This window comes from Trichoderma breve, chromosome 6, assembly GCF_028502605.1.
Source record: "Trichoderma breve strain T069 chromosome 6, whole genome shotgun sequence".
Lineage (NCBI taxonomy): Eukaryota > Fungi > Ascomycota > Sordariomycetes > Hypocreales > Hypocreaceae > Trichoderma > Trichoderma breve.
Genome location: NC_079237.1, coordinates 704952 through 725439, shown reverse-complemented (window position 1 = coordinate 725439; position 20488 = coordinate 704952). Strand labels below are relative to the sequence as shown.

At 52.5% G+C, this 20488-nt stretch overlaps 8 protein-coding genes across 8 annotated transcripts; 4 read left to right on the top strand and 4 right to left on the bottom strand.

Moving 5' to 3' along the window:
• Nucleotides 1–479: 479 nt before the first annotated feature.
• Nucleotides 480–1619, top strand: T069G_09143 (short chain dehydrogenase domain-containing protein; the record flags this gene model as incomplete). The annotated part of the gene is made up of 4 exons (XM_056176353.1): nt 480–514; nt 603–655; nt 733–901; nt 986–1619. 4 exons carry the CDS (start codon nt 480–482, stop codon nt 1617–1619), a joined length of 891 nt encoding a protein of 296 aa, XP_056024831.1.
• Nucleotides 1620–2415: 796 nt separating this feature from the next.
• T069G_09142 (uncharacterized protein) lies at nt 2416–5661 on the top strand (the record flags this gene model as incomplete). Its single annotated transcript, XM_056176352.1, has 1 exon — nt 2416–5661. The coding sequence occupies one exon, from the start codon at nt 2416–2418 to the stop codon at nt 5659–5661; it is 3246 nt and encodes a 1081-aa protein (XP_056024830.1).
• A 1049-nt stretch (nt 5662–6710) lies between these two features.
• Nucleotides 6711–7232, top strand: T069G_09141 (lysM domain-containing protein; the record flags this gene model as incomplete). The annotated part of the gene is made up of 1 exon (XM_056176351.1): nt 6711–7232. The coding sequence occupies one exon, from the start codon at nt 6711–6713 to the stop codon at nt 7230–7232; it is 522 nt and encodes a 173-aa protein (XP_056024829.1).
• A 583-nt stretch (nt 7233–7815) lies between these two features.
• T069G_09140 (HEAT-like repeat domain-containing protein) lies at nt 7816–11504 on the top strand (the record flags this gene model as incomplete). The annotated part of the gene is made up of 3 exons (XM_056176350.1): nt 7816–7861; nt 8051–10355; nt 10559–11504. The coding sequence occupies 3 exons, from the start codon at nt 7816–7818 to the stop codon at nt 11502–11504; spliced, it is 3297 nt and encodes a 1098-aa protein (XP_056024828.1).
• Nucleotides 11505–12092: 588 nt separating this feature from the next.
• On the bottom strand, nt 12093–15087 carry T069G_09139 (eukaryotic membrane protein family domain-containing protein; the record flags this gene model as incomplete). Its single annotated transcript, XM_056176349.1, has 2 exons — nt 12093–12761; nt 12820–15087. 2 exons carry the CDS (start codon nt 15085–15087, stop codon nt 12093–12095), a joined length of 2937 nt encoding a protein of 978 aa, XP_056024827.1.
• A 471-nt stretch (nt 15088–15558) lies between these two features.
• Nucleotides 15559–16682, bottom strand: T069G_09138 (dienelactone hydrolase family domain-containing protein; the record flags this gene model as incomplete). The annotated part of the gene is made up of 3 exons (XM_056176348.1): nt 15559–15876; nt 15947–16331; nt 16633–16682. 3 exons carry the CDS (start codon nt 16680–16682, stop codon nt 15559–15561), a joined length of 753 nt encoding a protein of 250 aa, XP_056024826.1.
• A 747-nt stretch (nt 16683–17429) lies between these two features.
• Nucleotides 17430–17924, bottom strand: T069G_09137 (uncharacterized protein; the record flags this gene model as incomplete). Its single annotated transcript, XM_056176347.1, has 1 exon — nt 17430–17924. The coding sequence occupies one exon, from the start codon at nt 17922–17924 to the stop codon at nt 17430–17432; it is 495 nt and encodes a 164-aa protein (XP_056024825.1).
• An 848-nt stretch (nt 17925–18772) lies between these two features.
• T069G_09136 (uncharacterized protein) lies at nt 18773–20123 on the bottom strand (the record flags this gene model as incomplete). Its single annotated transcript, XM_056176346.1, has 4 exons — nt 18773–18939; nt 18991–19285; nt 19343–19921; nt 19980–20123. The coding sequence occupies 4 exons, from the start codon at nt 20121–20123 to the stop codon at nt 18773–18775; spliced, it is 1185 nt and encodes a 394-aa protein (XP_056024824.1).
• Nucleotides 20124–20488: the final 365 nt, after the last annotated feature.

Here is a 20488-nt window from a genome sequence, read left to right as displayed (position 1 = left end):
GATGGGGTTCCTAGATGAGATTGACGATCTCAACGCACAGATCAGATCAAGAGCCAAGAAAATGGTGGGAATTGGGAGAGAAAAAATATGCAATACAGCTTCATTCCAATGCGAAGAATTTAATAATCATTCAGTGCCATCTAGCTGCACGCCTCATGCAGTGTAACCTAAAGATTGATGCTGTGTTCACATGTAATCAACATATCAAGGTGAGATCCTTCTTCTACAACTTATAAAATAGCTTCTATCCAAACTGCAGCAGGACATGGAGCTCCAAAATACAGGTACCTCATGTACAAGCCAATTCCGCTAGAATGGGGCCCTGATTGGATGGATCGGAATCGATTGCAGGAATTAGCATGTGCAAGCCGACCGGCATTGGGTGATAAACAACTCCAGAGCTTCAAGCCCAATTCCTCTCCCCCCGCATCTGGAGCTTTTTTCTGCTCCGTCTCCGTTCCAGCATTCGAGCATCAGAGATGGCTTCAGAAAAGAAATCCGTCCTCATTACGGGGTATGCATCTTAATTACAGCTGATTTTATCTATTTCATTTACTTCTTGCGTGTTTGGGCGTCTCTAATAGGCATTGACATGATTATAGATGTACGCCCGGAGGCATTGGCCATGCTCTAGCCTTGGAGTTCCATCGCAAAGGTTCGTCAACCGCATTTATATCTCAACATGTGCTTTTCCAAATTGCTGACTTTGAGGATGCTTTGGGGAACTTATAGGTTGTCATGTCATTGCTACAGCACGTAATCCCGATGTGCTCAAGGATTTGGCGGCCATGGGCATGAGCGCCGTCCAGCTGGACGTCACCAACGGCGACAGCATCAGGGCTTGCAAGGCCGAGGTTGCCAACATCACCGGCGGCAAGCTTGATGTTCTTGTCAACAATGCGTAAGCAGCCTTGCTGTTCTTCTGAGCGTTGATGTACACGCCGTCTCTTATGTTATTCGCAATCACTGACAACGTACTTGGTAGCGGGCGGACTCACACCATCCCAGCTCTGGACATTGAGATAGACGATGTCCGGCAGACGTATGAGACCAACGTCTTTGGCCCCATGTTCACGACCAAGGAATTCGCCGAGCTCCTCATCGCCGCGCGAGGCCTCGTCGTCAACGTCTCCTCCATCAGCTCCATCAGTCCTTACATCTTCGGCTCCGTCTACGCCTCTACTAAGGGCGCCATCAACAGCTACTCGCGTGTGCTCCGCCTGGAGCTCAAGCCCTTCAACGTCCGCGTCATGGTCGCCATGGCCGGCACCGTGCGGTCCCAGATCGCCAGCCACCAGCACCGCGCGCTGCCCAGCACGTCGCTCTACATGCCCATCAACGACTTCTTCCAGCGCCGCCTGGTCTTTAGCCAGAACAACGCCACGGTGCCGACTGAAGTGTTTGCGAGGAAGCTCGTGGCTTCGGCGCTCAAGGGAGAGGGTTATCTTGGGGGGTTGATTGGGGGCTCGCCGGATTGGTTCTGGGCCGGAGGATTCTCGACGCAGGTTTGGCTGCTTTCGATGGTGCCAGCTTGGGTTTCTGAGTGGGCTATGGGCGTCTTTTTTGGAATTGCCAGCTTGAAGAGGACGATCACTCAGGCTCGTCTGAAGCAGAATTAGACTTGGGGATGAGGGTTATGAGAGTGCTCGATACGGATGGTTCTAAGCGGGCCTTTTGTTTGGGAGGTCCGATGTAGGGACTTCTTTATTATTTAATATCATGAGTCACCATTGAATTTCGTAGGATCGCTGCTCATTTCGTATTGTATTGTTGGAGAGTGCCCTTGTCATTGGATGATGGCTAATGCACCTATCACAGCTCGGGGATTTCCTTATATGGTAACCAGGAAATCCCTTGCTGCACCACCGTAAATGATGCTTGGTTCGCCGCAGTCTGAGAATCAATAAAAGTTCATAGCCACATAAATGTCAATAGACAATTCAATGAATATATTGCACTGTATAGCATTCTCTTTTCAGCTGACAGAATACTGTTCATTTCAACACCAGTCATCCCTGCTATAGCGGCTGACCTAACTCATCGTACCACTAGCTTAGGGGCTGAAGCAAAGCACCGCCTCAGGCAACACTCAAGGCAGCCTCAACTTCAATTTCGACCATTTTGGATTACTCTCTTTCTTCCCCGTGCTCTTCCCCATAAGCAAGTTCGGCACTGACTCAACGGCCAAATCTACCCAATGGCCTTTGTTCGGAACGGTGTGACTCAACCGGAGCGCCTGCCGGGAGGCTCGCCTCTGGCAAATAAGCTTTTATTTGTTTACTCATAACGGCATATATACATGTATATATATGCCGTGTTCACACACAATGAATCATCTAAACCAGCTCTCTTCTCGTTCCAACTTCAAGGTCATTTTCCTTGTGACTTGGACTCAGAAGGACCAGATTCGCCAAGATGTCATCAGCATCAGCATCAACATCAAAGGATGCGCCCAAGGGCCCCTTTGACCTCCTATTGCTAATGGATGCCACCTCGTCCATGAGCACCTTTATCGATGCCCTCAACAAGTCTCTTCCAGAAGTTATCAGCATATCAGCACTGACAGGATGCTTTGAGAGAATAGGCGTCCTCGCCTACCGCGACTACTGTGACGGTAAGGACAAGCTTACCGCGTGGTCGGGCTGGTGCTCGCCCGCGGGAAAGGTCCAGGGAGAAGATGTTGTATCGCAGGAAGTTGTACTTGAAATGGCTCGCAAGATGGAACCCTATGGCGGCGGTGATTGGCCAGAGGCTACAAAGACAGGTCTCGCAAAGGCACACAGCGTCATGAGATCAGAGGCAACGACAATCATCTTGCTGTACGCGGATGCTCCTCCTCATTTCAAGGAGATATCTGACAGGGACAACTTTAACATGGAGCGCACGGCACTTGCAAACTCGAAGCTGTGGGGGGACGATGGAAAGCTATTCATAGACTGGACGTCAGCAGCCAAGACACTTCGGTCTGGACCAAAGAAGGCTGTCGTGTTTAGCATGATCCAGCAGATTAGCGTCAACGCACTCTCGCCCTACCTGTATCTATCCACAGTCACCGGGGGCCATTTGTTTGAGATTGAGCACATGAAGTCCGACAAAATCTCCCAGTTGACGATTGGTGTTTTACTTACCTGGATGAGACTTGGAAAAGCAGTCGCCGACTCTAACACGCAGCTTGGGTACTTGACAAAATACAAGTCGACCACGGATATCCTAACAGCCACCAATGAAGAGGATAAGCTCATGGAGAAGTACGTTGCCAAGGGCAATTATGGACGAACCCCGGCTATACGCATATGCAGCGACAATACTGAGACCCAGCCTGTCACCCTTGGTGTTGTGCCAGGCCTCATCAAGACCCGCGGTCCCAAGGTCGAGAGCTTCGCTGAAAGGTACACCAATGATGCGAACTACAAGGAAATGGCCATTCGGCAGCTCAGAACCATCATTGAGAGCAACGTGTCGGCCATCTCATTGAATCCCATATTTGGAAGTCTGTGGCGGGTGGTCTGTAATGATCGGCTCAACCCTGCGCGGGATGAGCTCATTCCACTCTTTGGCCTTCACGTGGACAGAATCTCGGACCCTGATGAAAAGGCACGGATGAAGGCGTGGCTTGCTGAGTCGTACAACTATGCTGATGAGATCAACGCACTGATCGAGGCCGTGGCCCCTGAAGATCGCTTCCCGATGCTATTCCTGGATCCCACGGCAGACTTTGGATTTGTGGAGGATACTGAGGGCGAGAAGCGGCGGTTGCAGGACTTTACTCGGTCCGAGTTGCTTGAGATTGGAAGATCGTGTGACTACAAGATTCTTCGGCGTCTGGGCAAGGTCTTGACCCGCCTGACATTTGTTGGTACCAAGGATGAGCTTCCCCATCACATCCAGACCATGGATCCCAAGAGCGCTGTGTCTTGCGTGCCTCTCGCCCTGGCAAAGACGGAATACAACCGTGAGTTCTGGAAAATACTCTTGCATGCCGTCCTCCCGGGAACAAAGCTGGGGGCCCGTCCCGCCTGCCTGTTGGCCGCGCTCGCCCTTCGCATGGGCATCGCTCCCCTGCGAGAGGCAGCAGACAGGGAGTTGCTGGCATTCAGTGGAAACTGGAATACGCTGGATATCCCGGAAACGTGGAACATGGGTTGCCTCAACCTCTTGCTAGATGCTGATAAGGACTACGAGAAGAGGATTGTCGATGGCGTGACTGTCCGCCCTTCTGACGAGGCTCGAATACTCTCCATCAAAGATCGAGATACCTTCAGGGCACTCGTGGATTACAAGATGCTTGAGCTGAACCTCGATACTGCCCTTGAGGCACAGATTACCTGGACTCCAGAGAAGACAAAGGTAGCCCTGGGCCCACTCGTCATATGCAAAAAGTGCCAGCTTCCGCGATCCGTTACCATCATGGCCCATGGAGGCGTATGTGGCATGTGTGATATCGAGGGCAGTGACTGCTCGTGTTCAGCGTGCAGCACAGTACCAGAACACGAGGAACGCCTCAAGACCAACGTCTCTACTGATCAGACAGAGTCATCGGAAGCGTACTGGGTCGAATGCGGACAGACTTCGTGCAGAGCTCAGTATGTAGTCTACAACCCTAATGATCTTCGGGTGCGCCCCAAGTGCTTCTTTTGTCGACACACCAACCGAAGCTCCAAGAATGCCGAGAATAGTTACCGGAGGGATGTGGGAAAGGCACCTACAGTCGAGTGTTCCACGTGTCTGGGCCGAATTATCTGGCCAGAAGAGTACCGGCCTGATGGCCTCGACTTATCCAAATATCGGTGTCCCGCGTGTACTGCCGGCAAGAAGACTATTGTCGGGGAAGAGACCACGGCACGAAAGCTGAGCAGCGAGAACAACTGGGATTGGCTTTTGAAGAATGAGGATAAGACTATCCAGCAGCCCTTTAACGGCAGGACGGTCTTTTATACGGCCTCGAACTGCAATCTCGCTGATATGGACACCAAGGTGGAGATTCTTCCAGCTACTGCCGAGAGCAGCTTCACCATCCGTGGGAAGCTTGTGCGCAATCCAGATGAGCTCAGGGCGTCTCTGTTGCACTGGGTACGCTCCCGGCGAACCGAGTCTGCTACTTGTAGCTTGTGTTTCTCGAGCATTCGGAAGAACGACGCTCTCCCTGCGTGCGGGCGTTCCGGTTGCCATCAGGTCATCTGCAGCAACTGTCGTGATAGCTGGTACGGCATCAACGCCCCAGGCCGCATCCTCAACATTCCCGCCCTCAACTGCCCCTTTTGCCGCCGCCGACCAGCTCCCAAGGCCATCAACAAGTTCCGCCTGCACCAGGTCGGCCAGCTCCGCGCTGCGCTCGAAGAGAGCGGTTCTTGGATCTACGCATGGTGCAAGGAATGCGGCTTCGCGAGAAAGTACGTCGAGCGAGTTTGTGCGGCAGGGGCGCCGGCTGAAGTGGCTGATTGGATATGTGAAGAGTGCACGCCGTATTTGGTAGGGGGGCAGAAGCATATTCGGAAATGTCCTGAGTGTGGAGTTGCAACGGAGAAGACGTATGGGTGTGATCATATTACTTGTCCTTGTGGGACGCATTGGTGTTATGCGTGTGGGAAGAAGAGTGATGAAGATAAGATTTATGATCATATGGAGGAGGAGCATGGGGGATTGTACTGGGGAGATGACTGAGTGCATAGCAGTTGTCAAGACGGGATGGAATATTTGTAGTTGGGTGTCCTGATGAGGATACTATAGTATGCTTTTATTGACAGCTTAGCGTTGTTTGCAGATAATGATGAGAGATGATATTTCGATATCTCAGGGTGATTTGCTTCTTTGCACGTGTAATTCAATAATGATCACATTGAAATGCTTAGCCCACAACAAGTTCTACTTCATCTTCAACAGAGATCATATTCAAGTGTCTAGTCAATACTAAGTTCTTGAAATTACCCTATAATTATCGTCTTGTTTATTAGGGATCTATAATGGCTGTAATAATCGTCGATATGTCGAAAATGATGAGAGATACAGAGACCCCTACCCTGCACTCGCGAGGGTTGTTGTAAGTGACATGCGAGCGCCCTCCAAGTACTCCGTATATCTCATGGTATTTTGTCAATGGCAATACCAAAAATTATTATTATAGAAAAAAAGGAAGCCGAGAATTATTGTTTCATAGCTTGATATATACAGTCTCTCTTCTATCGTCATTATATCCTTCTTTTTCAACATTCAGGTAGGTAGATTTCTGGTGCCCAATTTACCACCAAGATACATGCGAGTACCTGCTCACTCTTACATCACCTCACAGATCCCTGCAGGAAAGTTACGTGGTGGCGGGTCACTGCTGATAGCGTTATAACGTCTTTGTGCAGCAAATTCGCTAACAGAAGGTACAGACAGTCTCGTGCTCTTTGGAGCGCTTCATGTCGCTGACACGGATTCGGTTTCGGGCTGTGCCTTGGTCGTGTGCTTCGCCTCGCGTGCTTGCTTCAAATTGCTCCTGGTCTGGCCGAGGGAGCCGATGCGGATCTTGTTCCTTTCATCATCATGAGTAGAACACAGCTCTTGTGCATTCGCGACTTGTTTTGCACTTGAATTGAATCAGAACATCTACATATCCGTTGCCTTATTAATAAAACTCAACACTCCCCTGTTTTAGTATTTACGACAGCCATTTCTGGCCTGCAATTCCTACGACTACATCTGTTACGTCGCTGGCAAAGCAGAACAACATGTCTCGATTTTCCCACTACGACTCCGACGAAGAGCGTCTCCCCGGGGGCATGACCCGCGTTGGCTACGATGCCGACACTCAAGTCTACACTTTCAGCGATGTAGACGGCAGCCTCTGGGTATCCGCACCGGGCAACCAGTACGGACGCCTGACGCGAGTCTCCGGGCCACCAGCCGCCGACGACGATGCGAGCGACTCGGAGCCGTTCCTCGAGTCGCAGACGCCGAAGCCGATGCCCAAGACGTCGTGGCGGCACGACATGATGCCGCTGCTCAACTTTGGCGTCCTGGTCGGGCTGTCGCTGCTGGTGCTCTTCTGGTTCATCGGCCGCCGGGCGCCGGAGGAGCCGCTGGAGGTTGTCGTCAAGTGTCCCGGGCGCAGCGTCACGGCTGCGGTGGGCGATTCGTGCTGGGACTTGGCTCAGGCGGAGGGTATCAGTGTTGATGATATTGTGGCGATGAATTCGGGGCTGGATTGTACCAAGCTTGCGGTTGGCTACGAGGTTTGTCTTTCGGTGTGAATTTGATTTGGGGAATCTGATGATATCATTTGGCATGAGCTTGCAGGAATCTGACATGCTTGCTCTCCATTCTCTTGTCCTTTTTTTTTCACTTTTTCTGATTCACCACGGTTTGGGAGTTTTTGGCTTTCGTCTCTTATCTCACGCTCTCTCACCTTGAATTCTCTCTGCTGCATTCCTCGAGCTTCAATAGGTCAAACACACCTAGACAGCTAGCGCTTATTTAGCATCAAAATCTCCATCAACAGAACAAACAGCTTCAAACCCCCAGATAACGGCGGCTATAATTCGGCGCAATAGCTCTTGAACTGGCCATTCACGGCTGTGAAAATGTCGCTGCCGCCTGGCCTTGGCCTGGTCGCAATTTTGAAACTGGGGACTCGACCCCTCGGCCAAGCGGGGCAGGAAAAAAGTCCCTGCTTGGTTGGAGTCTGGATATTAATTTTTTTTTTCCCCTCTAGGCGAAAATAAATAAAATCTTTTTTTTCGCACCTCGTCCACAGGACTTTTTTTTTTCTTTTTCTTCTTTTTCTTCATCTTTTGCATTTCTCTTGGTCGCGGTGCTTCCAAGCGAATAGTCAAGATGGACAAGGAAAAGCTCACCCAGTTGCTGCAGGCCAGCCAAGTTCGTAAGTTGCTTTGCCTCGCTTTTCTTATCTCTGCGCATCTTTTTTCCCTGCTCGTCGCGGGAGTTTGATCTCTTCTGCTCGTGGACGCGCACACCGGTGGAAGAGATGAGACTTGCAAACGAGGATGGAGATTCTATTCTACTCTATTCTACCCAAGGAAACCCTTTACTGACATCTTGTCCTACGCAGCCAACACGGAACAGGTCAAGGCCGTCACAGCCGACCTCCAGAAGAACTACTACTCCAAGCCCGAGTCTCTTCTTCTTCTGATCGAGATCGCTCTTACACACGCAGAGAATGCTGTGCGACAGCTGGCCTCCGTCCAGGCTCTGCGCCTCGTCTCCAAGTTCTGGTCTTCCACTTCCCAGGACCAGAAGCCTCTCGTCCGCGCCCATCTTCTCGAGGGTACTCTGAAGGAGACATCCGCTCCCAACCGCCACTCTCTGGCGCGCCTGGTTGCTGGCATCGTGGGCGAGGATATGGAGGCAGGCGATGGCGAGGACTTCCTGAAGCAGCTCCTGCCTCTCAACACCAGCGATAACGTCGTCCACCGTGAGGTCGGCTCTTTCGTTCTCTATGCTATGCTGGAGGATGAGCCTACTCACTTTGGTGACCACACTGATCAGCTGCTCCAGTTGTTCCAGTCTCGCATCAACGATGAGAGCAAGGAGGTCCGCATGAACATTGTTCGCGCCATTGGCGCCATCCTCATGCTCATCGACCCCGAGGAGGACCCTAATGCCCTCAAGATCATGCAGGGCTTTGTCCCTAGCCTGGTCAACATCCTCAAGGCTACCGTCGAGGCTGGCGACGAGGAGAGCTACGGCACCGTCTTTGACGTCTTCCACTCTTTTATTGCCTACGACTCTGCCCTCCTCTCCCTCCACCTGCGCGACCTGCTCATGTTCATGATTGAACTGGCCGGCAACACCAACGCCGAGGACGATCCTCGTTCCCAAGCCCTTGGCTTCCTCATCCAGGTCGTGTCTTACCGTCGCATGAAAATTCAAGCCATGAAGGATGTTGGCGCTGAGCTCATGATCAAGGCTATGCACATCGTCATTGACCTGGACTCCGAGGATGAGGAGGACATGTCTCCTGCCAGAGTCGCCATCAGCCTGATTGACCAGCTGGCCAACGAGCTCCCTCCTCGCCAGGTTATTGTGCCTCTCCTTGAGCAGTTCCCTCTCTTCGCCACCAACCAGGACCCGCGCTTCCGTATGGCTGCCATGCTGGCCCTCGGCAACGCTGCAGAGGGTGCTCCTGACTTCATCTCCACCCAGCTCCAGCCTCTCCTCCCCACCATCATCAACCTGCTGCTCGACTCCGAGCTCAAGGTCAGACACGCCGCTCTCGTTGGCCTCATCCACCTTGCTGAGGAGATGGCCGATGAGATGATTTCCCACCACCAGCAGATCATTGAGGCTGTCCTGAAGAACCTGGAGTCTGCTTCTCAGGGTCCTTCCGACAAGACCAACATCAGCATCATCCGATGCGCCTGTGGTGCCCTCGACACCTTTGGCGACGGCATCGACACCAAGATCATGGCTCAGTACGGCCCTACCCTGATTGGCCCCATGGTCAAGCTGCTTGACCACGAGGACTTTGGCGTCAAGGCTGCCGCCGCCTCTGCTCTCGGTGCCATTGCCGCTTCCATGGAGAAGGACTTCCAGCCCTACTTTGAGAACGTCATGAAGTCTCTTGGCAACTTTGTCATGATCAAGGACAGCGAGGATGCCATGAACCTCCGAAGCTCCACCTGCGACAGCTTGGGCCGTATTGCCCTGGCTGTTGGCCCCGAGGCCTTCCAGCCCTACGTCATGGACCTCATGAAGGCCAGCGAGGAGGCTCTTAGCCTCGACAACCCCAGACTCAAGGAGACCAGCTTTATCCTCTGGTCTAACCTGTCCAAGGTCTACCACGAGCAGTTTGACCACTTCCTTGAGGGTGTCTTCAAGGGCATCTTTTCCTCCCTGGAGCTGGAGGACGAAGAGCTGGATATCCCTGGCCTCGACGCCAGCCAGCTCGAGGATGGCCACCTCATTGTGGGAGGAAAGCGCATCAAGGTCAAGGCTCACAGCGAGGAGGACCTTGCCATTGCTAGTGGCGGCGAGGACGAGTGGGATGACATTGAGGATCTCGCAGACCTCGCTGGTGGCACCACCGCTGTTGCCATGGAGCAGGAGATTGCCCTTGACGTTCTCGGAGACGTCATCTCCAACTCTTGCAACATGAGCAACCTCGAGACTTACGTCGAGAAGACTATCGAGAAGGTTGTTCCCTTCACCGACCACGACTACGAGGGCTGCCGTAAGACTGCCATTTCTACTCTCTGGCGAATCTATGCCCGCGTCTTCCAGGTTTGGGAAGAGGGCTCTGGTTCCAAGTGGCAGCCTGGCATTCCCCCCAAGCCTACCCCCCCTGAGTCCATTGTCAAGATTGGCCAGACTCTCCACGAGTCTACCATGACCATCTGGGCCAATGACAGCGACCGGTATGTTTCCCTCTGCCTTATTTCTATTTTTTATCACCCCACCATTTGCATGATGACAACATTGCGTTATACCCAGCTCACTCAGATGCAAAATGCAATTGCTGAGAACGCGTGTAATCTACTTCTGATCTTGCTCCTATTCTATCACACTATTATTTCTAAATCTTGAAATTCGAGTGTCTTTGCTAACCGAAGCAAACTAGGTCTGTTGTTACTGACATCAGCCGCAACGTTGCTGCCACCCTCAAGGCCTGCGGTCCTGCTGTCCTTGCTTCCAAGGACGGTATGCTGCAGGAGGTTGTCTCAGTCGTCACTCTTCTCATCACCCGCTCTCACCCTTGCCAGCTGGATCTCGGCGACGAGGACGAGGAGCAGGAGGTTGAGGATGCCGGATCTTCCGAGTACGACTGGCTGGCCATTGACACTGCTCTTGATGTCATTGTTGGTCTTGCTGCTTCTCTGGGCCCTGACTTTGGCGAGCTGTGGCAGATCTTTGAGAAGGCAATTTTCAAGATGGCCAGCTCAACTGAGGATCTCCAGCGCTCCACTGCCATCGGCACCATTGCTGAGATCATCAAGTACACTGGCCAGGCCGTCACCCCCTACACCGAGTCTATTGGACAGGCCCTCATGCGCCGTCTCTCGGACCCTGATGCCCTGACCAAGTCCAACGCCGCCTACGCTGTTGGTCTGTTGGTCTTCCACTCCACCGACACCGCCAAGACTATCCCCATCTACCCCCAGCTTTGGGAGAAGCTTGAGCCCATGCTGGCCATCCAGGAGATGCGCATCACCGACAACGTCGCCGGTGCTCTCTCTCGCATGATGATCAAGCATGCCGACGCTGGCTTTGTTGCCCAGGCTCTCCCTGCGATTGTCAACATCCTGCCTCTCCAGGAGGAGTACGAGGAGAACGAGCCCATCTACCAGGCCATCCACGCTCTCTACGACCAGTCCAACGAGACCGTCCAGCAGCTGACTCCTCAGCTGATTGGCATCTTCGAGAAGGTCCTCTCACCCCCTGAGGACCAGCTCGAGCCTGAGACTCGCCAGCTCCTCAGCCGAACCGTGCAGGCTCTGTACGGAGCTAAGCCGGAGCTGTTTGCCAACAACCCCAACCTGCTGCAGCTGGCCAGTGCATCTCAGTAGAGCATGAGTAGTGATGGCCATGCAATGTGGATGAGAGAAATGAAAAAAAGAATGCGGAAAAAGCAAATGGCGATTTGGACGATGAAGACATGAAGACATGACCTATACCCCTTTTGATGAGTTACACACAAAAATATGTTGATGGGATGAAGGAGGGTATACTAGGGAAACAACAACAACAACAAAATTGGGAAGCGTTTAATAGAAGGGTTGGCTTGAGGGTTGACTCGGACAGCATAGAATATATATATATATGTTGAACTTTTTGGGAGGCTGGTTTTGATGGGATAGCACAAATTGGTTCTGGTGAGCTACAAGATGAGTAGAAAACGAAAGTCGAAAATCCAAAATGACAATACGATGATGAATATCACTCTTGGAAACATGCTTGCTTAATGGTCTTTGTCATGTGAAGATAATATGTATGTTCAATGCTATGCCTATGTACTAAATGCTGATGACGATGCAAATATGGATGGATAAGTTGAAAGCGTTACACCAACCCATGAAGTTTTTACCCCCTAAAAACGAAACCATAGCAAACCAAACCGATAATGAGAAAAGAAAAGTAAAACTGTTACACCCCTTTTACCAAATCCTCTTCTCAACCATGTCATATCGAAACACACCCTGATAATCCCCCTCCGGAGCAGCAGCCTTCTTATCATCCCCCTTCTTCCTCTTCTTCAAGCCCTCGTTGACATCGGCGTTGATCCAGCGCCTCTTGTCCTCCGTGACCTCGACCTCGCCGAAACCACCGACGCGAACGCCATTAGCTTTGTAGTTGTCTATTTCCGCCTTGCCTGCTGCGACGAGGGCTTCTTTATGCTTCATCTTTGCGTAGCGATTACGCGCGTACTTGAGAAGAACCATACCCAGCAGAAGCTTAAGTATAAGCAGGACAAGAAAGATGATGAAGAAGACAACGACCATGGTAACGGCGGCGATGACGTCGTCAGAGGTCCATATGTACCAAGGGCGAGAGTTGAGCGGGTGGTCAAACGGATAGCCGTAGGTAGCGCGGCCGAGGGAGTCACGAAGGAGGGAGTCGAAGCGGTTGAGGGCGGCGATCATGGCGGGCGACGAGGGCGTCGCGGAGGCTTCCGTGAGAGAAGTCTGCGTGGATATGGGGAGGGGCATGGGGATGTGGGCGGAGAGGAGCATGTGGTATGTCTGGATGGAGGCGCGGATGAAGAGGCAGGATAGGGGGATGACGGCGAGGCCGAGACGCCTGGTGAGGGATGGAGCTGTAAAGGCCTTGGAGAGTGTTAGCTTTTTGTGGTATATAATAGGCAAGATGGTGTATATGGCTTACATTGGTGTAGTAATCCTTGCACAAGATGTCGAGGATCCTGCTGTAAAACTTGGGCTTCATGTTGTTGAACTTGGTCACATACGCATGCTTGATGGTGTCTACCAGCATCTCGCTGCCCACAACAATGAGGAACGGCGACAGGACCTCTCCCGACATGACCCAAGACGGCAAAACGGTGAAGCTATGCGGGAGAATGCTAGGCGAATGGAGGGGCGCTGCTTTGGTGGGAGCATCGTTCATACCGGCTCCTGGAACCGAAAGGCCGCCGACCTCGACAATGTTGCGCATGCCGATGATGAGGAGCATGACCCAGAGCTGGAAGCGCTCCACGATGTCGGCGCAGGTCAGCTGGAAGAGGCTGTCCTTTTCGAAGCGTTTGAAGACGGTGCTTTTGATTTCGACAAACTGATTGGACAGGAGGAGAGTGAGGAGAGCGTTGGAGTAAGAGTTGACGGCGACGTTGAGGGTGATGACTTGATAGTACAGGGCGATGGAATGGAGGACGCAGTATATCAGGGCGAGAACAAACATTCCCAGGGGCAAGAGGACCTTGGACCGACCCGACGAGTTGCGGGATAGCGTCTCGGAGCTGAACAGACATTCGAGGATGTCCTGACCCAGGGCCGATAGTAGCTTGTCTCCAACTTCTAGGATGTTATACACGACGTACAGCTTAATGGCTGACTGTGCGCGGATAAGATGGTACATCCTGCTGGCGTCCAGATTCATCAGCACAAGTGAGCTGCATATGATGACGGCGCCCTGCAGCAGATCGGCCTTGTGAAACGACGAGAGGTTGGACGGCATCGATTTGGTCCGCCGATGGCGGAACGAGCCGGACTTTGGCCCCGGACGACGGGCCGAAAGCGACGGGGCCTTGGGCGTGGGAGTGTCGCCGCCGCGGGCTCGCGAATCTGCTCGGACCCCGTTCGGACGTTGCCGTATGCTGGGCGACATGCCATCAACAGAGACCTCGCTGGCTCTGCTACAGCTACGCGATCGGCCACTGTCGGAGGCATCACTAATCCTGCGGCCCCGAACCGCTCGCGCTCGTCTCCATAGTCGGCCGAGGCCGTACCAGACGAAGCCAACCAGCCATTTGACCTCCTTGAAGATGACGTAGATCCACCACCGCACCAAAACAGCGAGGGCCATGGTGAACCTGATGGGCAAGATGGTGAATGTATGTAGCCAGGCATCTAGACAGGCAAGCGCACCAAAGTAGAGCGTACGCTCTAGGAACGGAGGGATCAAGAGGACATTCTTGAGACGCTCGAACTTGACGGCGTGGGACTCGTACGGAACGTCGTTTGTGTAAGATTGGTGTATATAGAGAGGGCTAGGGCGTTGCTGGGCGAGTTCGAGCTGTAGATGGGTGGGAATCGACATTGGAGGGAGAGGAATAATGGGAGGAATCGGAGACGGTGGCCGGACGCCAGGGTTGGGAGGCTGGACAGGCTGTTGCGTCGCAAAGGCTGGTGGTCCGGTCTTGATGGGCGGCGATACCACGCTGCCGTTTGCACCGCCATTGACGCCGTCGAGATTCAGCTGCAGGCCTTGAGCAAAGGATAACCGTCGAGGGGACGCGGAAGGTTGCACCACCACAACATGGCCATCTCGGCTCGTCGGCGGCGTCGAGACGGTCCTCGAAGCGGACACGGATCGTCGCATGGGCGTGCGGGCTTCCCTGGGCACTGCGGTATAGCCGTGAAGCTGGCGGAATGCCTCGTCTGGACGCATATCCGGCGGTCTCATGAGCGCCTGTCGGATCGCCTCGCGCTCGTCGACAAAGCTGGGCGCAGGCGCTGGTGCTACGGGCAGAGACTTGGGCTCGTTGGTCAGCTGCTGTATCTCGGCTGCCGTCAGTTTCTGGACATTGTCGTGGCTCGGGGCCTTCTTCATGGTGCCGCTTCCGCTGCGCTGCCTCTGCATGTCGATGTCTTTTTGCCTTGAGCTCGATCTCTGGTTTATAACAGGGCTGGGACTGCCGTTGCCATTTGCGCTGCCGTTTCGGTGTCCGTTTCGATGCCCATCTGCGTGTCCATTTCCACTTCCATTTCCATGTTCGTGCCCGTTGCCATGCTCATACCCGATCCCAAGTCCATGCCCATTCCCATTTCCGTTTCCATTCTCCCAGCCCCCGTTGTAGGCCATTGGCGCCGCCTCCTCCCTTGTGTCGTAATGCCCGGCGAGGCTGTTGGACGAGTTCTTCCTCGACGACGCCGAAAAGGCCATCGCCGGGCTCATCGGGTCTGCGGTCACGGCCATGCCGGAAGATGCTCTAGTTGATCATGCTGCTGCCGTCTATGTTGATGGTGAGACGAGTCGGTGCCCAAACGAGCATGACAACAGCGCGGTTGCAGTTGTGAAGAGAGAGAGACAGTGTCTGGCCATGGATAGATGCAAGATGGTCGCAAGATCAGTGGCTCGAATTGAGGTCCATGTGGCCAAAAGTGGCTTGTCGGCTAGGCGCTGTGGGGGCTGCTACAGGCGCTGCCGCTTAGCTCCAGGCGCTAAAGCACGGGCTACTACGGAGGACAGCCAGCACCCGCGTATAAGATTCTTGGGTTAGGTATCTTCAATGATTTATATGGGTTCCAAATCAATATCTCAAAGTTCAAAGAGCAGTCCAGCATAGTTGAATTCATTCTATATACGAAAACTAAGCTGAACTGAGCGCCAGCATAGTAATGTGCTTCTCGATAACTTTTCTTCTTGCATTCAAACCACGATAAACCCCTACAGATGCTCTTCGAACCAAGTCAAGGCCTGGAAAAAGGCCTGCTCCTTGGACCACTTCTCAATCTTGACGCTGGTATCGCAGCGGACAGCAAAGCCGTGCACAACGCCCGAGTACAGGTTGATCTGAAAAGGCTGGCCGGTCTTGATGAGAATCTCCTCCGACTTGTGGCGCTTCTCGGCAGGGAAGATGTGGTCTGTCTGGGCGGCGGCAATGGACAGGGGGCCAGTGATGGCGGCCAGCTCGTCCTCTTCCACCATGGTGGGATGGGCGACGTAGCCGACGTCAATGCCGTCCTTGTAGTGGCGAACCACGTACTACCAATCATGATGAGTTGATGTGCGTAATGGTGAGGTGAGGTGAGGTGAGCTGATGCTAGTCGCTTACCTTTGCGCCGAAGCAGTAGCCAACGGCTCCGATTCTGTGAATGCCCAGATCCTTGAGCGTCTTGATGGCGTTGACGATGATTGGGTCGACGGCAGGGGGAGTGTGAGGGTTGTCGCCAGTCGAGCCCTTGGTGATCCAGGCCGCAAAGTCAAAGTCGCCAGTTCGGTTCAGTGAGAGGGCATCGCCGTTGAAGATGTCTGGGAGCAAGACAGTGTAGCCCTGAGCGGCAAAGTTGTCGGCCAGCAGCTTGCTGTTCTGCCAGATGCCAATGACATCGGGAATGAAGAGGATACCTTGGCCAACACGAGCATTGCCCGTAAGGGGGGTGGCCAAGTAGGCGTCAATGTTGCCTTCGATCTTGATGTCCTTGCCGGTAGTCTCACCTCTATGTGACGGTCAGTGGTCTGAGATTCTCTTCATGTTTAGTTTCTCATTCTTCAGATGATTATCCATGAAATTTTTTTTTTTGATCATGGATGGTAATTCAGCTCTTGAGTCTTTGCCAACGTCTCTTTCTTTTTCTCTCTTGCGCGCTCTCTCTTTCTTTTTCTCTCTTGCGCGCTCTCTCTTGCGCTCTCTCTGTCTGTCTGCGGGGCAATGCAAGAAAAAAAAAGAGGAGACGGGCTACGAACCGCTGCAAGATGAGATCTGAGATCAAATCTACAAAGGAAACATTCAAAACTCACTCGTGAAGGGTGCCGACAACGCAGCATTTGTCAATATGCCCTGAAGCCATCTTGATAGTCTTGATCCTTGACAATTCTGACTGGAAATGAAGTTGTTGGACAAGACAAAATAGCGCGCTTTGTCAGATATTTGAAGTCTTGCAGGTTCCTGAACCGCCCTGGTGGGGTAGCGGAGAATGGCTCAACTGATTGCTTGACCAACGCTCGCCGTGACGCAATTCTTGAGCTCCATCCTCGCGGGGTTCGGGTTTCGTCGAGTCGAAATTAGGAAATAATCTGTCAAACAGGAAAAAAGAGGAGCAAGCCTCTGTTCTCTGAGAAGCGCCGAGACTGGGCTATTTTGGGCAAGATACGCGAACCTGAGCGATTTCACTAGCGGGTGTTGCGCTCGGCACCGGAATTCTCACTTTAAAGATCTTAGGAACCGTCCGCTTTGCCGGAATGCTTACTTTAAAAGCCTAGGAACTATCCGTTTTGCAATAGTTTCAACTCGTGTTTTTCCATAGATTTGGGTCAACAGAAAAGATAACTTCCGATAAACCCCACCTATCTCCTAATTCCGAACCGGAACTGGGTATCGAGGGGGTATTCCGGATCGTTGAGGCGCTGTGGAGTTGCAACTCGCCTGGACTCAGGACTAAGACTTGTCGCGATTAATCAGCCGGCAATTCAATCCGCGCCCGCTAATGCGTTTGTTGGCTGCTATCTCAAGACGCAGCAACTGATAAGAGCATCATTGTATGGCTTGCAGCATTGACATGATTCAGATCTGACACATGGCTAATCCCCGAGTTCCTTCACTTGCTCCGGATTCCCTTTGGTTTGCGCTTCTTGAAGACCACCGGCGTTATGCCACTTGGCTCCTCTGACTCCTCGGGCTTGATCACAGGTTCCCTTTTGATGGATGGCTCTGAAGTATCGGGATCTGCTTTGATCGAAACGTTTTCCTCTTTGGGTATTCTTGCCTCGGATGATTGGTCATCTTCGGCAACTTCTTCCTTCTTCACTGCGCTCTTATTCTCGGCTGTTTCTGTCTTAAGTGGCATTGTTGTACTCAGCAGCGCATCTAGGTCTTCGTCTTCGTCGTCCGGCATGGTCTTGGAGTCGCGGCCCCATCTCCTTGGCTTCTTTAAAAGTCCTCGCATAGCCTCCTCCTCTTCCTTCTGCTCTTCCGTCTCCTCGCGTTTCCTGACACCAGTTGCCTTGGCCTCAGTCTTTGTCTCAGCATCCGCCTCGTCTTTTTCTTCAATAACAGTCGTTTTGGTCACCGTCCATTCGCCGGGAATCGCCATCTCGGGTCGGAAATCGGTTGGGATTGCAACCCCCAAGGCCGCCAGCTGCTCTCGCTGGGACTTCAGCTGGGACTCTGACGGCCCTGAAGCCTTGTTTGTAGATCCCGAAGGACCAGACGATGACGATCCGCCGACAACGCCATTGAGCCTGGCAATTTCTTGTTTTGCCCTTTCCTTTTCGCGCTCTTCTCTTTCGTGGTTGCGGTGTAGATCTCGTAGCGAGCGCTTCAAGGCGCCTTGATGCTTTGCAGTGGCTTCGTGGTTTGCTTTTTCGAGTTTGGTGTCGCGCACGTAGCACGAACAGTGCTTGCACCAATATTTTGGCGTAGATTTCCAGTATTCCGACATTTTCGTCTTGTGGTTGTTGTTCTGCTGAAGATTGGCAAGCTGTCGCGTGTGTATGCAGAAATCAGATGCAAAGGCGCGGCAGCTCTGCACAAGGCAGAGCAGTACGTTGGATTATGTAATCGGTATTTTTGTACAGTACAGTACAAGGTCCTAGGCTTCGCTCGCTGGCTTCACAACTGAAAGCTTACAACCTCCAACTTACGCTCATCCTACTCTAAGATCATAACTGCATGCAATTTATGTGCTTCAGATGCCAACATTTGATTTGTTTTTATTTTCAGACTCCCTGCTATTTTTATTTGCAAGAATACATAATATGCGCAATAATCCATATCATATTACTTCCTCGTGAGCTTCCATCATGTTCAATATTACCGATATACCATGCCACACAAGATTCAACCATGTACCGCATTAAGTTGGAAAAATAATTGAAATTGGAAAAAAAGAGATTCTTCTTTCAGGACTTGATTTATTGTCCTTTACAGCATCCACAGCGCCTACAAAGCAACAACACCAACCAGGGCGATGGCGAGGGCAATGGAGAGACCAGGGAGAACTCTGGATCCACCGCTGATGGGAGGTTGGGTAGTAGCAGCGGGGGGAGGAGGAGCAGCAGTACCAGTTCCGACGGGTGCCTGGGGCTGGCCATCGGAAATCTGAGTGACTGGAGGAGATTCTGGCTGCTTGGCAGATTGTGTTGGGGCCTGAGGCTGACCGTCGCTGATCTGAGTGACGGGAGGAGCCTGGGGTTGTCCGTCACTGATTTGAGTAACGGGAGGAGCTTGAGGCTGGCCATCGCTGATCTGGGTGACAGCAGGGGGTTGAGGCTGTTTGGCAGATTGAGTTGGGGCCTGAGGCTGACCATCGCTGATTTGAGTGACAGGAGGAGCCTGGGGTTGTCCATCGCTAATCTGGGTGACAGCAGGAGGGGCTTGAGGCTGTCCATCACTGATCTGGGTAACTGGCTGTTTGGCAGATCCTGTTGGGGCTTGAGGTTGTCCATCGCTGATCTGAGTGACAGGAGGAGCTTGGGGCTGACCATCGCTGACTTGGGTGACGGGAGGCACCTGAGGTTGTCCATCACTGATCTGAGTGACAGGGGATTTACCACCGCCGCCGCCGCATGGAGTCGTGTGACCTTGGACCTGTCCGTCACCGATCTGGCAGATGGGGATGGCAACAGTGGTAGTGTGGACTTGCGGCTGGCCATCGGAAATGGCTGTGACAATAGTGGTCTGGACAACCTTGGTGCCAACAGTGGTCTCTCCTCCACTGCCACCGCTGCCTCCATTACCGTTGTTGTTACTACCGCCACCGCTGCCTCCACCGGAGCTGCCACCAGAGCTACCGCCACTGCAAGGGATTATAGTGATCTCGACCGCCTGGCAATGTGGTGCCCACTTGCGGTCGTACAAGTTGTAGAAGTTTCCAGACTGGCATTGATACCAGGTAGTCTTTCCTTGCAGCGCCAATGAACCGTCCTGACAGACAGCGAAGCCGCTGGCGACTATGGTTCCAGCCTGGGGTGGGTTATCGAACTGGAACTGGTAGTTGGAAGCGATATAGCCGGTACGACCCTTGGCATCTTTGAGAATTCCACCCTCAAGTGTCAGTAGCAGGGCGTCAGCGTTATCACAGGATCGTTTCTATGTGAGAGATATCAGCACGGCTCAAGAACATAGATGGATGTCATCTGATACTAACCTGGATATCCCGCTTGTTGACCTTGGCAATTGTGACTTCGAATTGGCCATTATATGAGGAAGCACAGCTATCATCGCGGGGAGAGATGAGAGGATTGGCGGAGGCCGACCCCAGAAGAGCAAGAGCTGCCAGAGTCCACTTCATGGTTGCTATTTGGAGTGATTGTTAGCTGTAAGTCGGCGCAAGCATCCGATGATGGATATATAATAAGCTTATATATATAGACTCTTACCTTGTGAAGTTTGTTGACCACTGTAGATGTAGTATGTTTCAGAACGAGAGGCTTACTAAACGAAGGTCTTATTCTCCCCTCAAACTATGGGTAGAATGAAAGAACAAATAAAGAATGTCCGATGAACCAACCGCACCGAATTATCCCAGGAAGTCTTTCAGAACAAGCACACTTCCCTAGGCGACGGGAAGAAGTTGGGTTCATATAATCGTTTACGGCTGGCGAGACATGTCATACGGACTTTCCAAGTCACATTCTGGCCCGCGATCAACAGACG